The 14,270-nt window shown below is 47.8% G+C and overlaps 4 protein-coding genes across 4 annotated transcripts; 3 read left to right on the top strand and 1 right to left on the bottom strand.

The window, feature by feature from the left end:
* Window positions 1-1,032: 1,032 nt before the first annotated feature.
* EDB93DRAFT_1256003 (uncharacterized protein) lies at window positions 1,033-2,593 on the bottom strand (the record flags this gene model as incomplete). The annotated part of the gene is made up of 6 exons (XM_041453880.1): window positions 1,033-1,163; window positions 1,204-1,583; window positions 1,644-2,173; window positions 2,227-2,427; window positions 2,483-2,496; window positions 2,548-2,593. 6 exons carry the CDS (start codon window positions 2,591-2,593, stop codon window positions 1,033-1,035), a joined length of 1,302 nt encoding a protein of 433 aa, XP_041302007.1.
* Window positions 2,594-2,712: 119 nt separating this feature from the next.
* On the top strand, window positions 2,713-5,667 carry EDB93DRAFT_1180914 (xanthine/uracil permease). The gene is made up of 12 exons (XM_041450647.1): window positions 2,713-3,627; window positions 3,680-3,795; window positions 3,853-3,955; window positions 4,006-4,095; window positions 4,142-4,286; window positions 4,336-4,530; window positions 4,580-4,641; window positions 4,695-4,801; window positions 4,854-4,919; window positions 4,976-5,090; window positions 5,140-5,388; window positions 5,448-5,667. The coding sequence occupies exons 1-12, from the start codon at window positions 3,162-3,164 to the stop codon at window positions 5,579-5,581; spliced, it is 1,848 nt and encodes a 615-aa protein (XP_041302006.1). The 5' UTR covers window positions 2,713-3,161; the 3' UTR covers window positions 5,582-5,667.
* Window positions 5,668-7,457: 1,790 nt separating this feature from the next.
* EDB93DRAFT_1180896 (uncharacterized protein) lies at window positions 7,458-10,102 on the top strand (the record flags this gene model as incomplete). Its single annotated transcript, XM_041450646.1, has 7 exons — window positions 7,458-7,904; window positions 8,038-8,217; window positions 8,277-8,432; window positions 8,481-8,585; window positions 8,654-8,797; window positions 8,856-9,018; window positions 9,345-10,102. Coding segments are annotated over 7 exons (1,785 nt in total), but the record flags the coding sequence as incomplete, so codon positions are not given.
* A 2,698-nt stretch (window positions 10,103-12,800) lies between these two features.
* Window positions 12,801-13,930, top strand: EDB93DRAFT_86559 (uncharacterized protein). The gene is made up of 4 exons (XM_041457750.1): window positions 12,801-12,994; window positions 13,043-13,147; window positions 13,207-13,350; window positions 13,409-13,930. Exons 1-4 carry the CDS (start codon window positions 12,944-12,946, stop codon window positions 13,712-13,714), a joined length of 606 nt encoding a protein of 201 aa, XP_041302004.1. The 5' UTR covers window positions 12,801-12,943; the 3' UTR covers window positions 13,715-13,930.
* Window positions 13,931-14,270: the final 340 nt, after the last annotated feature.

Below are 14,270 nucleotides of genomic sequence, written 5' to 3'. Positions count from 1 at the left end.
CATTTCCTTCTCATCTAATTTCAAGTTGGAACACGCGCTGTGTAACCCTGCTGACCTCCTTGAGGATACCTCGCATCATGATTCCGATTGGACCCCTTTCTTACTGCAGCCTAATGGATGGATGATGGGACCGGATCGTCGTCTCCTTTTCTGGGTACCTCCCGCTTCCCAACATGCATGTTATACTCCTTGGACTTTATTGGTCATCCCAAGAGGAGGTGCCGAGCTTGACTTGAGTCGCATGGCACATGGGACACGCTGGTCAAGTTGCCGAGACGCGTGAGTCCTTAGTCCTTACCATCTGTCCTCGCATTTGTTAAATTGAATATATCTAGCCCTACCCCACGATGATGTTTTTGTGGCAGTTGATTCACGGAGATGTTAGATAGAATGTACACACTTGACTTCAAGTCGCTGTCTTGCCTGCATATTCACTATACCGAAGTTTCGATTCGATTGATTCGTGCTGCACGTCGCTAATACCTGTGTCAGCGAATTGAACGATGTTAGTTGGACAGGTTTGAGGTACTGCAACTACATATCCCTCTAGAGATTAGAGGTAGAGCGGGATAGAAGGATCTAACAGGTAAGAGCAAGTCTCAGTCTCTAGAAAGAACTCATATTGACGAAGCGTGTACCTAACAGGTAAGAGCAACTACGCTAAGTCAGTTAAGTGTAACAATAACGGTAAGGCGTAGACTCACGTCTCAGTCTCTAGAAAGAACTGAGACGCTCGCAATGATTGGGCGCTAGTATTTATACGGTAAGCGCTCTCGATTATTATGAAGGTAAAAATTTACTCCTCCTGCTCCCCTAGTTCGACAGCAAGGACGGGTCGTGGATCTCAGTACTACTCGCTTCTCCGTTCTCTGGAATAGCTGGGCAAAGGATATGGCATTACATGCAGGACGAAACCTCGATTAATGATATTATGACTGAAACGTCGAACATTTTCGCTCACAGCGCAGCCAAATCACAAGTCCAGAACATAAAGGCTACATAGCAAAGTATACGGCGAACATCCTGCAATTCTCACCGCAAGTCGATTTCCACCGTCTCGCCAACTTCCTCATAGCCATCCTCAGATTCTACAAAACTCTTCCGGATCTCTTTTTCCACCGGAGGAGGGGGAGGAACTTCTACACTGGATGGTACGACCACCGCTACGGGGCGTCATGTCATCTTCATTTGAACGGTTTGAACCTGCATTATGCACAGGCTTGGGAGCGGGTGCTTGTGCAGGAAGAGAGGGGACGGGCGGAACTGCTTGAGTATTGGTTGGTGATGTTGGGAACCTGAAATTTCTATCCATCGTACCATTGCTCTTGTGCTTCATTTCAGAGGGCGACGGTTTAGGCGGAGGCGGTTGTTCATCTTCGTCCTCTTCTTCGTCGATTGGTCGTTGCGGGGTTGCGGATGGTGGTGTAGGACGGCGCATTGACGGGAGACTTTGACGCGATGCCGAGTTCTTGTGAGTTGTGCTGGAACTGGGAAGAGAAGCCTGTGACATCGATTGAGGACGCTGGGAGTATGCAGAATTGGGCGGAGTGACGCCGAGATAGTAACCCGAGATCGGCACCATTCTGAACAAAAATAATTGTCAACTAGAAACGTCATGGATAGATAAACGTGTATATGCGTACTTCTTTTCGCTATGGCACGCTAAAATCCACTGCGGTTGAACCACAGGGATGCTTAGCTGCAAGGCACGTTGATATTCTGCACCTGGGGCTGCTGCAACACCACCGGCTGCTTGCGCACCTGCGGGCGTGACCGCAGGAGTAGTGCACACGAAATGCGTCGTGTCGATTTGAATTTTGTCGCTCCACTTTGCGCGCATCTCTTTCAAAGCAAGCTTTGCATTTTCCAGCAATACGCTGTCTGTAACATTTGCGAAACAAACTGAAATTCCGCTTGTATCTGCGATCGTGTGCGTGCGCACTTGGATGAGGTTCGAGGGGTAGGTTCCTGCGGAAGTACGGAGGAGGAGCTGGAAAGTGTATTGGGTATCTACTGAGAGTCCAGAAAGCTTTGTGGAGTAGTTGGTGAGTGCATTAGGAATAGAAGCAAGGCGTTGGCCGTTCTTGTATATGTCGAGCGAGCGTAACTTCGCAGTGGCGAGCTTGATGGGCGGCCATTCGAGAGTGACAGAGGTTTGGGTGACATTGCGGACCTAAAAACGGTGGTATGAGCGAGGCGGACTAAAATGAAGTAGGTACTGCTCACCTCGAGCTTCGGATTCTCAGGCGAGTGACTTCCAAATGTCTCTAAGATATCTTCTTGAAGCGACCAGAACTCATGATCTCGCTTTCGCTCCTGAACCACGTTCCGGTGAACCGCGATGTTGACTATCGAACCAGTTGTTGCTCCAGGAGGAAGTAGTATTGATGGAAACTCTATGAGATGAGCTCGGTCGCCCAGGAGGATCTGCACCGCGTCACTTCACGTTTGGGTGACACACTGAACTTCAAATTGGACTTACAGCCATGCCCGCATCTGGAGTCAACATTGTGAGTCTTATGAACGCGTCGAGTGCTAGTCACTTACCGAGCTTTCCGACCGTAAAAGTAAAACTATCCTGTGCTCTCGTCATTGTTGCTCGTCACAGTGAAGCAATTGAAGCTGAAGGTATTGGGTTAACGTGGGCTGTCGCGTGGCTATGTTCGATTCCCATATTGGGTGTGATTTGGTGACGGCAGCCAACGGCATTCCCGCCACATATTTTCTTTCCTGCTCGCCAGCTTTCTGTCCTTTTTCCACTGACTGCCCGGTAATAACCACCGTTATGTCTTTGACGCACCAAGATGATACCTTTCTTACCGGATTCTCACTGCGTTCATCAGCAACGGTATGTCCTTACTGTGTGTCGATTGATGTTGGAACAACACAGTCTATAATGTCACAACTACTGTACATCCACATTTTGAGGCTTTGTGTGCTTTTCAAAGGCTCCCAAGGTGCATGGAATTAGGTCCGTGGCACTGCAGACAGTTTTGAGCGGGCCTGTTATTCAATCCTCTGCGTTACCCTCATGCCCTGAGTGCGTGGGACGAAGTCTAGGCCGTTTCAATTATCGCCCCGATAACGTAGCCCTTATCTTCGGAAATCGACTCTCTAACTAAGCGCCCGTGCCTGTCACACGTGCTTGCGTCAAGAATCAGATGATAAAAGCTAGGTCAACTGGAGGCCGGGATCCTTCCCTGAATCATCCTGCACGCCCACCAGCACTCGGAAATCTCTGCCTTCACTTCTCCAGGCACAACGCTACTATGTCGCATGCTTCTGTGTCTTCAGTGACCAAAGAGCAGCCGTCGCCTGTTGCCAATCCCAACCCACGCTCTGTATTCAGTGTCGTACGACAAAAAGTGACTACGAAGCATGGCTGGTTTGGTGACTATGATTATCGATGGCTCTGTCTGCCATCTCTTCCTACAGCTAGAAACAAAGAACCGCCATTTTATGGTATCGACGACGAGCTCCCGCTCGTGCTGGCTATAACAAGCGGGTTGCAGCATGCACTTGCGATGCTTGCAGGTCTCATTGCACCGCCTATCATTTTTGCTAGTACCTTGATGCTAGACTCTGACACATCATCCTACATGATATCAGCTTCACTCATCGGATCCGGTGTGTCTGATCACAACGAACTTACACTCACGCGAGCTGATTTAGGAATCAGGCATTCTAAGTTTAGTCCAAATGTCACGCTTTAAGTTATGGGGGGGCTATTATCTTGGTACTGGACTTTTGTCCGTGGTCGGGACGAGTTTTGCTACGCTCAGTACAGCAAGTGCCGTATGCGCGCCTCGGTTCTACGCGTGCGACATTATTTGATGAGCTGGATGAACGCAGATTTTCAACATGATGTACGCCAACGGCACATGTCCTTCGACAACTGCTGCGGATGGCACTATCACGCGAGGTCCATGCCCAGATGCTTATGGGATGCTACTTGGTGAGTCGATCACGAGTCCTAGCAACAGCTAATTTACTGACGTCATGAAGGCACTTCCCTTATCTGCGCATCTTTAGAGATAGGATTGTCATTTCTTCCTCCGCGGATTTTGCAACGAATTTTTCCTCCTATAGTCACTGGTATGATCGCGGCTTGGTTTCGTGCCTCAAAGCTCACTTATCTCAGGCACCTGTATCCTCATGATCGGGTCATCTCTCGTCGGGTCCTCTGGAATCCTTGACTGGGGTGGTGGTTCGAATGGGTGTCAAGCGCGCCCGACTAGTGGGATCTATCAGCTATGCCCGACAGTTGGGTCTCCTCGTGCATTACCGTGAGCCTGACAAATTTGAATATAGTACATTAATTACGTTCTATGATAGATGGGGCTCTCCTCAGTTCATAGGTCTCGGATTCCTCTCTTTCGTGAGCATAATTCTCACAGAACTTTTCGGCTCTCCATTCCTCAAGAATGCGAGTATCATCGTCGGGCTTGCGGTAGGATGCATCGTCGCTGGCGCAGCCGGATATATTGACGGAAGCACCATCACGAGCGCACCTGCAATCACATTCTTATGGTAATTCAAGTATTCTTTCATGTTGATACGAAGTTTCAATATAAGACAGGGTCCACCGATTTAAGATTAACGTGTACGCACCAGCTATTTTGCCTATGCTGGCAGTTTACGGTAGGTATGTCTCTTACTTGGGACAGGCTGGCTAAACGAAATTCCGATGTCAGTGTCAGTGGCAATGGAAGCAATTGGCGACGTCACCGCATCTGCGGAAGTGTCCCGTATCCCTGTTGAGGGAAAAGATTTCGATTCAAGAATACAAGGCGGTGTTCTGGTTTGTCTTTTCATGGACATACTTACCATTCATGATCTGATCTGTGTTACAGAGCGATGGGATAGGTGGATTGATTTCTGCGCTATTTACTGTCACTCCTCTATCGGTATTTGCTCAGGTTTGACAACATCTTCTATCATTGCGGTGCTTGGTCTTATATTGTGGTTGACGTAGAATAACGGTGTCATTTCTGTCACTCGCTGTGCAAACCGCACAGCAGGAAGATGGTGTTGTGTCTTCCTTATCATCTTCGGTTGCCTCGGAAAGATCTCTGGGTTCTTTCTCGCAAGTACGCCTTATATCCCCTTGGTCCTCTTTCAGGCACTTACCATTTACAGTACCCAACCCCGTCTTGGGCGGTGTGACAACGTTCCTCTTTGCGAGTGTTGCTGTCTCAGGCCTACGCGTCCTTTCCTATATCAAGTATACGCGACGCGACAGATTCATTCTCGCTGCAGCATTATCGTTCGGCTTTGGGGACCTTCTTGTGCCCGACATCTTTACTTATCTATTTGATGGTGTGAATAACCCTAATAAAGGCCTCCAAGGATTGTTTGAGAGCATCACAATTCTACTAAGCACGCCCTGTCAGTCGATGAGTTCGTATATTGTTATTGTCGCACGATACTAATACCATTGACGATAGTTTTGATATCTGGCATTGTTGCCTTGGTGCTGAACTTGATACTCCCGCACGATATGTCACAACAGGACGTACACGAGGAGGATGTGGAAGTTATGCAGGATCTGGAGATTCAGGTATTAGAACAGGAGCGATGATGTGATTTGTACAGCGCATGCCAGTTTCAATGTGGATACACTTGCAATGGGCCTCCTGCAAACCAAGCTGGCGGTTGAACATTCAATCTCATGTGTGCCTTGTGAGTGAGTGAGACGGTCCATATGTAGTTGTGTGTGGTTGGAAGTTGGTAACTAAAGCCCCCAGTCGAAATGTTATGAAGTTGGACACTCCGTACTTTCCGCCATCACTGATCTGCCGAAGACGTATTTGATATGTGTTCCCTCCACCATCGAGCCAACAACCAACGGTGAGCACAACTATCCTGGCTTCGTGATCTCGCCATACACCCCCTATTCCCAGCAACGAGTGGTGCCACTAGATCATCAGCATGGGTTCTTCGTCGAAATCGATATCCCTTGGTCTTCTACTAGATCTAAATTAGCACTGCATTCCAGGTCACTCATAGTGGCCATCTTGGACTATCCAAGGACTACTTTCCTGTTTATGTCCTGACAAGTACGTAGTTGATCCTTTGTTGCTTTCAAGGAAGTCAGTGCTGATCAGAAAAACCGGTGTTTGTATGTTGTTCGTCCCTTCTTTAGACGTGCCCACTTCAGTGCTGCCCCGGGCCATGGATACAATTGACGTCGAGCCGGCGGCTATTCGATATATATAGATTAGGATTTCACCGATTTCAAATTGTTTTTCAGTCGCCTAGACATCGCTTATTTTAGAGATGCCAACATCGCGAAGGCCTAACTCTGATTCGGACGTGGAGAACAGCAAGTTGCCATCAACTACTACATTTCTGAGACAGTGGGTAAATATTCCGTATGCCCGACTGATCATCTTCAATGCTGATGGCATACATACCCATGATACTAATAGCAACCAGAAGAGATCAAAGCCTCCCAATTGTCGGATCTCCGTTACGAACGTTCCAGGGAACAGAAGCTCAACATGTCACCGGGTGGAGTTCTACGTCTTTGGGCGACGGCTTATTGAAATTTTGAGGGCATGGCTAATCAGGTGAATCGGATGAACCGTGTATGTCGTCTTCCCATCTGCCACATGAATGCCTGAAACAATTACGATCAGGTTCTTTTACCGATGCGGAGAATTACAGCCATACGGTTTGGACGCATGAACCTATTCGTTTAGATTGTCAAGCAAGGTACTTATAAGGACAAAACCCTCGTTTTGTGAGTGTCTAGTGAGAATAATGCTTTAAAGCAGGTTCAAAACACCCCACTTTTACATGCACCTCCGTAACTTTGAGCAAGACGCCATTCCTGCACACACCAAGTTCACCTCAATTGTAAGTGCACCTCCAATAACATGACACTCATTCCAAACACCACACCCATTCGAACATTCGAAGATCATGGGGATCGCGTGATCGCAGTTGCAGTTTTCCGCGAACATGACGAACGCATGGTCACGGGCTCGTATGATGGGCTCCTTCGTCTGTGGGACTTGAAAACAGGTGTAGTGTTGAAGAAGATGGAGGGGCATCGCAGTCGGGTGCGAGCATTGGCTGTCTTGCCAGATAGGGGATGGATAGCAAGTGGCGATGAAAGCGGAGAGCTCATCATCTGGGATGGATACACTGGGAAACTCAACCAAACAATGAATCAAGCCCACGGCGGCTGGATATCTTCACTTGATTTTTCTTCGGATCACAGGATGCTGGCCAGTGGATCATCTGACGCTACCACGAGGCTATGGGATACATCAACGTGGCAGGTGAAATGTACACACAATTGCGGTGGAACTGTCCGCTGCGTTCGGTATTTGTCCTATAATGGGGATGCACTTGCGATTGCAACAGACCACGGTATCCAGATTTACCTGGGTCACACCTCAGACAGTTACTACGATTACCATTACAAACAACCACCACTCCCCACTAAGTTGATGAAAACGATTGGTGGAGGATTCGATTACTCACTCGCTTCAAGTCCTACACCCCGTTGTCAACGGCTTTTCTCGGGGGGAAACGAGGCTGATCCCACCATACGAGAGTGGACTGCATCGGCCCCATACTTCCACTTTCACGAGGTTGGTGATCCCTGGAAGGGCCACTTCAAGAATATCCATGCCATTTCTCTGAACTCTAGTGGCACTCTCCTTGCCTCCGCATCTGATGACAATTGTGTCCGCCTCTGGAGACTCTCGGATCGACGAAACATTGCCATATTCAAGCACTCTGGGGAGGTGAATTGCGTCACGTTCTCTGCAGATGGCAAGCACGTCCTCAGTGGAGGTGTGGATAAAAAGGTCTCAGAGTGGCCAGCATCTGAGGATGCTTTGCCAGAGGATAGTTCGAAGGATGGCCTCATGAAGGATCAGGCGACGCAAGTACGTTTGTACTCATATTCCCGCCCAGTCGTCATCTAAGCGTGTTTTTTATGCAAGGCTCAAGCCTACTCTGATCTCAAGGCATGTGCCCATCCCTGACTCTTATAACGCAACGTGAACATGACTCACGCAGGTCCTCATTATGAACTCGACGGTCCGGAATGCATGCATAGCTAGGGACTGGCCTACCGCCGAAAGGGCACTACATCTGGATATTTACACTGACGTCAACGATCACAACGCCTATGCAAATCGCGCATTTGTTATGGCGCGAAAATGCAAGTGGAACAAAGCGCTTCAAGATGCAATCAAGGTGAGATCGACTGACCCACCATGACCTCCGTACAAAAGTTAATGTAATTGATGGTATAGTCAGTCAGCATTCAACCATCGTTAGCAGGCCATATCTCCAAGGGCATCGCCCTTTGCGGGAAAAAGCAGGTTCTGGCCGCGAGAATATCATTTGATCTCGCATCTATGTTCACAAACCGAGATTTAAGGACTGATCACCTGCTGTTCTTGATCAAGGCAGGCAATATTTTTCTTCAATACTCCGTGCTTCATTGTGGTTTTCAGGCCATCGCGTTATTCAATGCAAATGAACATCAAGAGGCCATGCTTCGCATCCGAGAGCTAGCTGCGTGTCCCAATGTCGATCATATTGTTTGTCATATCGTGGAAGTGAGTACCATGCATTCCATCACACCAGTTTCATATATTGTCATTAATTCTTGCTCTTCCTACACCAGGCCCACCTACGCGTCCAATTGGGAAACATTGCCTTGGAGGGCGCACGGCACAGCGAAGCTGTCGAACACTTCACTGCCGCTGTCAATGCTAGTACTTCCTTCTACAAATCGCCAATTCATTTGTTGTACGATGAATTTATCGTGGTACGCCTGTATGATGCAACGGAAAATTATTTCGTGCTCAACTGCAACTTTCCAACAGCTCTTTGGCTGGGACCTCAAGTCGTTGTGGCAAACTGCGCACCAGCAACAGTGTTGTGCATTCTTTCGAGCAGGTAGTTTCGGAACAGCCATCGAATCGTATCAGTCCATCATGGATAAGATTGATGAGGATATGAAGGCCGATTTGCGTGCTTGGTTCGCTGGTAAGTATTCGGTAGTGTCTCCAACCTCTCCGTCTATAGTCAACTATACTTCATTCAGCTCTCGAGTAAGATCGAAACATGCTCTATGCTTCCCATGGAGATAGTGCTGCTATCGAACTGAACTGACCTCGAGGTAATTCGGGTTCGGTTCGAAACTGAGGTAGTTCGATACAACTCGATTCGTTTACGCCTCGTTGTAGATAAGCATCGAATTGGGAACGAACTGCCAAATGAAATGCGAAATCTGGCCTGTGACTTGGTGATTTTCTTTGGATTTCCGACTCTTGATAACAGTTCACTCAGATGACAGCATTTCAAAACGCGAGTTCGGCAGGATGCAACATGCGCCAGCCTCAGGCTCAAGCTCATGCAGTTTCTCGTCTGTCGAGCATCATGCATCAACCGTTGTCACAATTCGACGCTCAGCATCAACATCATCACTGATCAGTCACACGCACGCATGATTTCGAGGACACCCACCCCCACAATACAAAATCAGCCTTCGATCGAAGAACTCACTGCACAGCGGGGTGCTAAGGCACTTGAAGAGGACCGAAAAGATGCTCTGCGTGAGCTTGAGCGCTATGAGCGTGAACCAATCACATTCAATGCGGGTGAGCATGTGACTGATCTCATTCGATTCTGGGAGATGAGCTCGACTTTTCGTTCACATAAGGAAGGCGCTAAAGTCAATTTTGACGGATGGAAAAAGTCTATTCACTACTTTTCTGTGTTGCTATGGATGTCCTGCCAGCTCAGGCATCCTCTGTGCCATGCGAACGAGTATTTTCATCCAGCAAAGAAACATGCACACTCCGTCGAAGCAGACTCAGTAATGGAAGCACTCCAGATTCTCAAGTTCTCCTACAGACAGGGGAGACTATTTCACGAGGGATTTGATTGCAAAAGAGGATGACTATCGAATTTCGGGGCCTGTGACATGAGGGGCTGCAGAGGAACTGATAGTTACGGGGAAGTTCGACGAGCTTGGTGATCTACTATTACAAAATGTTAACGATGATAACGTAGAATAAAACATAGCCACTTCATATCTAATTCACCTTTAAAGACACTTCTCATTGAACTGGAGCTTCGAGCCGTATCCGTTACACTTCAGTTCGTTTCACCTCGACCCATCGAACCTAGAACGAACTCCCACCTCGTAGGCTTTCGATTGGGTTCAGTTCGCGGCAACACTAATGGCAATTGACGTCAAGCCGGCGGCTATTCCTGCTTATATATAGATCACAATTTTCAGTTCGGCTCAGCCTAGACATCTTATTTTTATTTTAGAGATACAACATCATCGCCAATAACTGACTCGGACGTAGAACAGAGCAGCAAGTTTCCTAACTCGTTTGGTCTACTTCATTTCTGATCACTGAGATAGTGGGGTGACTCGGGAAGTCAGATAAATAATACACATCCGTCATAAACATCCGACTCTCTCTACACTCGTCTACTGTCTCCACGTTCTCTCGCACCAAGCTCCCCGTTACATCGTGCCTCGATCGGAGTATCTATTAGAGACATCGTTAACGCAAATCGCAGTTCTGTGCATGTGTCAGAGACGCCGTTATCAATTCCTCATCGGAGAGATGGGTTCATTTTCTGTCGTCTGCAGGCGATCTCATTCCACGCTCTGTATTCAGCGTCGCATGACGCAAAGTGACTACGAAGCACGATTGGCTTGGTGACCAATTGTAGATGTGGCTCTGTCTACCGTCCTTGCCATTTACACTGCTCAATGTCCTCACGGTGTAGAATTGTGTGTACTATTAGATGCAGCTAGAGTGGAAACACGAACTGGCGGGCCCATCTAGAGCTTCAGGGTCATCACCATACCGATTGCCATCCTCAACCACCGGAAATTCGAGAAACAACGTGCCCTCCAGTCGCCAATTCAAAACCCCGAATCCAAAATAATCCGACGTTCAATCAGAGCTGACTCTAATCAGAGTTTGAAATGATTGATTATCTTCAATCTAATGGAAAATCGCACGTACCCATGATACTACTACTAATAAGCAGATGTAATCAAAGCCTCGCAATCGCCGGATCTCCGTTACGAACATTTCAGGGAACAGAAGCTCAACATGTCACCGGGTGGGTTTCTACATCTTTGGGTGAAGGCTCAATGGAAATTCGAGGGCATGGCTAATCAGGTGAATCAGGTGAACCATGTATGTCGTCTTCCTATCTGCCGCATGGATCCCTGAAACAATTACGATCAGGTTCGTTGACTGATGCGGAAATTGCGGTCACTCCACAGTTTGGACACATGAACCTATTCGTTTATATTGTCAAGCAAGGTACTTATAAGGACAATGCTATAAAGGAGGTTTCAAACACGCACCTTTGTAGCTTGGAGCAAGACGACACCCACACACACACCAAGTTCACCTCAATTGTATTGCATCTCCAATAACATGGCGGCGCTCATTCCAAACATCACACCCATTCGAACATTTGAAGATCACAAGGATCGCGTGATAGCACTCGCAGTTTTCCACAAGCGTGACGAACGCATGGTCACTGGCTCGTATGACGGGATACTTCGTCTGTGGGACTTGAAAACAGGCGTAGTGATGAAGAAGATGGAGGGGCATCGCAGTCGAGTGCGGGCATTGGCTGTATCACGAGATGGGAGATGGATAGCAAGTGGCGACGAGAGTGGAGAGCTCATCGCCTGGCATGCAACCACAGGGGAACCACTCAACCAAGAAACTAAAAAAGCACATGGCGGCTGGATATTTTCACTTGACTTTTCTTTGGATTCCAAGACGCTAGCTAGTGGATCATCTGACACTACTACGAAGCTATGGGATACATCAACCTGGGAGGTGAATCATACATTCAGTTGCGGTGGAACTGTCCGCTGCGTTCGGTACTCGCCACAGCGGCGGTCCAAATGGCAAGCACTTGCGATTGCAACGGATCACGGTATCCAGATTTACCAGAATTTTTCCTACCACAATCACTATCATAGTGATTACATACCACCATTTCCTACTCAGTTGGTGGGAACGATTGGTGGAGGATTCAACTACTCGATCGCTTGGGCACCCGATGGCGTACGGCTTTTCTCGGGGGGTAACGAGGCTAATCCCACCATACGAGAATGGGATACATCGACCTGTGGGAAGGTCGGTGATCCCTGGAAGAGCCATTATAAGAATATCTACGCCATTGCCCTGAACTCTAGCGGCACTCTCCTTGCCTCCGCATCTCATGACAACCGTGTCTGCCTCTGGCGAGTCTCAGATCGACGAAACATTGCCATATTCCAGCACTCTGGGGAGGTGAACTGCGTCACATTCTCTGCGGATGACAAGCGCATCCTCAGTGGAGGTGTTGATAAAAAGATCTCAGTGGCCAGTATCCGAGGATGCTTTGCCAGAGGATGGTTCAAAGGATGGCCTCATGAAGGAGCAGGCGACGCACCAGGTACGTTTGTTTTCTTTTTTCGCTCATTCATCATCTAAGCGTCTTTTTTTATGTCAAGGCTCAAGCCTACTCTGATTTCAGGGCATGTTCCCATCATTAACTCTTATAACGCAATGTTCACACGATTTACACAGGTCCTCGCCATGAATTCGACAGTCCGCAAGGCGTGCATAGCTGGGAACCGGCCTACCGCTGAAAAGGCGCTAAATATAGATATCGAGTCTGATTCCAATGATCATACTGCCTATGCCAATCGCGCATTTGTTATGGCGCGAAAATGCAACTGGAACAAAGCGCTTCAAGAGGCAATTAAGGTAAGATTAACTGACCCATCACGACATCCTCACAAAAGTTAACTTTGACGATGGTATAGTCTGTCACTATTCAGCCATCGTTGGCAGGCCACATCTCCAAGGGCATTGCCCTCTGCGGAAAAAAGCAGGTTCTGGCCGCAAGGATCTCATTTGACCTCGCATCCATGTTTACGGGCCGAGATCTAAAGACTGATCACATGCTTTTCTTGATCAAGGCAAGTAATATTTTCCCCTTATCATTTGTGCTTCATTGTGCTTTCTAGGCTATTGCGTTATTCAATGCAAATGAACATCAAGAGGCAATGCTGCGCATTGGAGAGCTGACCGCAAGTCCCGATATCGATCCTATTGCTTGTCGTATTGTGGAAGTAAGCTCGATCACACCAGGTCCATACGTTGCTGTTGATTTTTGCCATTCGTGCACCAGGCCTACCTACGCGTCCAACTGGGAAACATTGCCTTGGATGGCGCGCGCTACAATGAAGCTGTTGAACACTTCACTGCGGCCGTCAATGCTAGCGCTTTCTTTTACAAATCGCCAATCCATTTGACATACGACGAATTTGTCGCAGTACGTTGCCATGATACGATCAAAAATTCATTCATGCTCAACTACGTGTTTTCTGCAGCTCTTTGGCTGGAACCTCAAGTCCTTATGGCAAACCGCAAACCAGCAACAGTGTTATGCACTCTTTCGAGCAGGTAGTTTTGGAGCAGCTATCGAATCGTATCAGTCTATCATGGATAAGATTGATGACGATATGAAGGGCAACTTTCGTGTTTGGTTCACCGGTAAGCATTCGGTAATATCTCCCTATCTCTCCGTCCATAATCATCAATTGCACTTTACTCAGGTCTTGAGTAAGATCAAAACGCGCTCCATCCTTCCCATGGAGATGGTGCACTCACAGCGGACGGTTGTCCGTATGATTTGAAAAACAGAGATCCTCGAGTAGTCTTCATTTGTGCCGGTAGCTGTATTGGTCAAATAGTCCTTGGTGCTCGTATCATGATATACAGGCCCAATTGAATATGTTTACTAGGGATTCACGTTCTGTAATTTACCAACGTGTACTGAGTACACATTGTGAGCGGACAAGTCCTAAATGCATCCCTGTCCTGGACGGCAGTTTGATATCTGGGTTTCTTCATTAGTGTTGAACTTGCTCCACGAGGATGGGTTACAACAAAATGAAGGTGAGGAGTGCGTCATGCAGGATTTGGAAATTCAGACACCAGTGTTTGTTCAGAGATTAAGCGGGTAGAAATCGATCCGATATTCCTAACCCGTTGAACTAGGCGAGAGGCTCGCAGCCCAGAGACAGAGCAAGCAAGCCGAGATGAGATGAGATGAGATGAGATGAGATGAAGCTAGTCTAACAAAGTTATGAAAAGGGTCGACAGAGCCCTTGGTGCGTAGCTCTGGCCCTTGGGGCCCCTAGTCCACCGTTGCAAAACCATCGTAAGGGTTTGAATTTAAACACAAACTTG

The sequence above is a fragment of the Suillus bovinus genome (assembly GCF_016758785.1).
Source record: "Suillus bovinus strain UH-Sbo-P2 chromosome Unknown EDB93scaffold_108, whole genome shotgun sequence".
NCBI classification, from domain to species: Eukaryota; Fungi; Basidiomycota; class Agaricomycetes; order Boletales; family Suillaceae; genus Suillus; species Suillus bovinus.
Note: the sequence above shows the minus strand (reverse complement) of the source record. Positions and strands in the feature narration are given on the sequence as shown.

What these genes read in the sequence shown, in the direction of transcription:
- EDB93DRAFT_86559 (XM_041457750.1), top strand. Translation starts at nt 12,944, where the DNA reads ATGTTTACGGGCCGAGATCTAAAGACTGATCACATGCTTTTCTTGATC. An exon ending in ACATGCTTTTCTTGATCAAG is followed by an intron (nt 12,995 to 13,042) that starts GCAAGTAATATT and finishes TGTGCTTTCTAG; the next exon opens with GCTATTGCGTTATTCAATGC. An exon ending in TTGCTTGTCGTATTGTGGAA is followed by an intron (nt 13,148 to 13,206) that starts GTAAGCTCGATC and finishes TTCGTGCACCAG; the next exon opens with GCCTACCTACGCGTCCAACT.
- EDB93DRAFT_1180914 (XM_041450647.1), top strand. Translation starts at nt 3,162, where the DNA reads ATGATAAAAGCTAGGTCAACTGGAGGCCGGGATCCTTCCCTGAATCAT. An exon ending in CTCTATCGGTATTTGCTCAG is followed by an intron (nt 4,920 to 4,975) that starts GTTTGACAACAT and finishes TGGTTGACGTAG; the next exon opens with AATAACGGTGTCATTTCTGT. An exon ending in AATTCTACTAAGCACGCCCT is followed by an intron (nt 5,389 to 5,447) that starts GTCAGTCGATGA and finishes CATTGACGATAG; the next exon opens with TTTTGATATCTGGCATTGTT.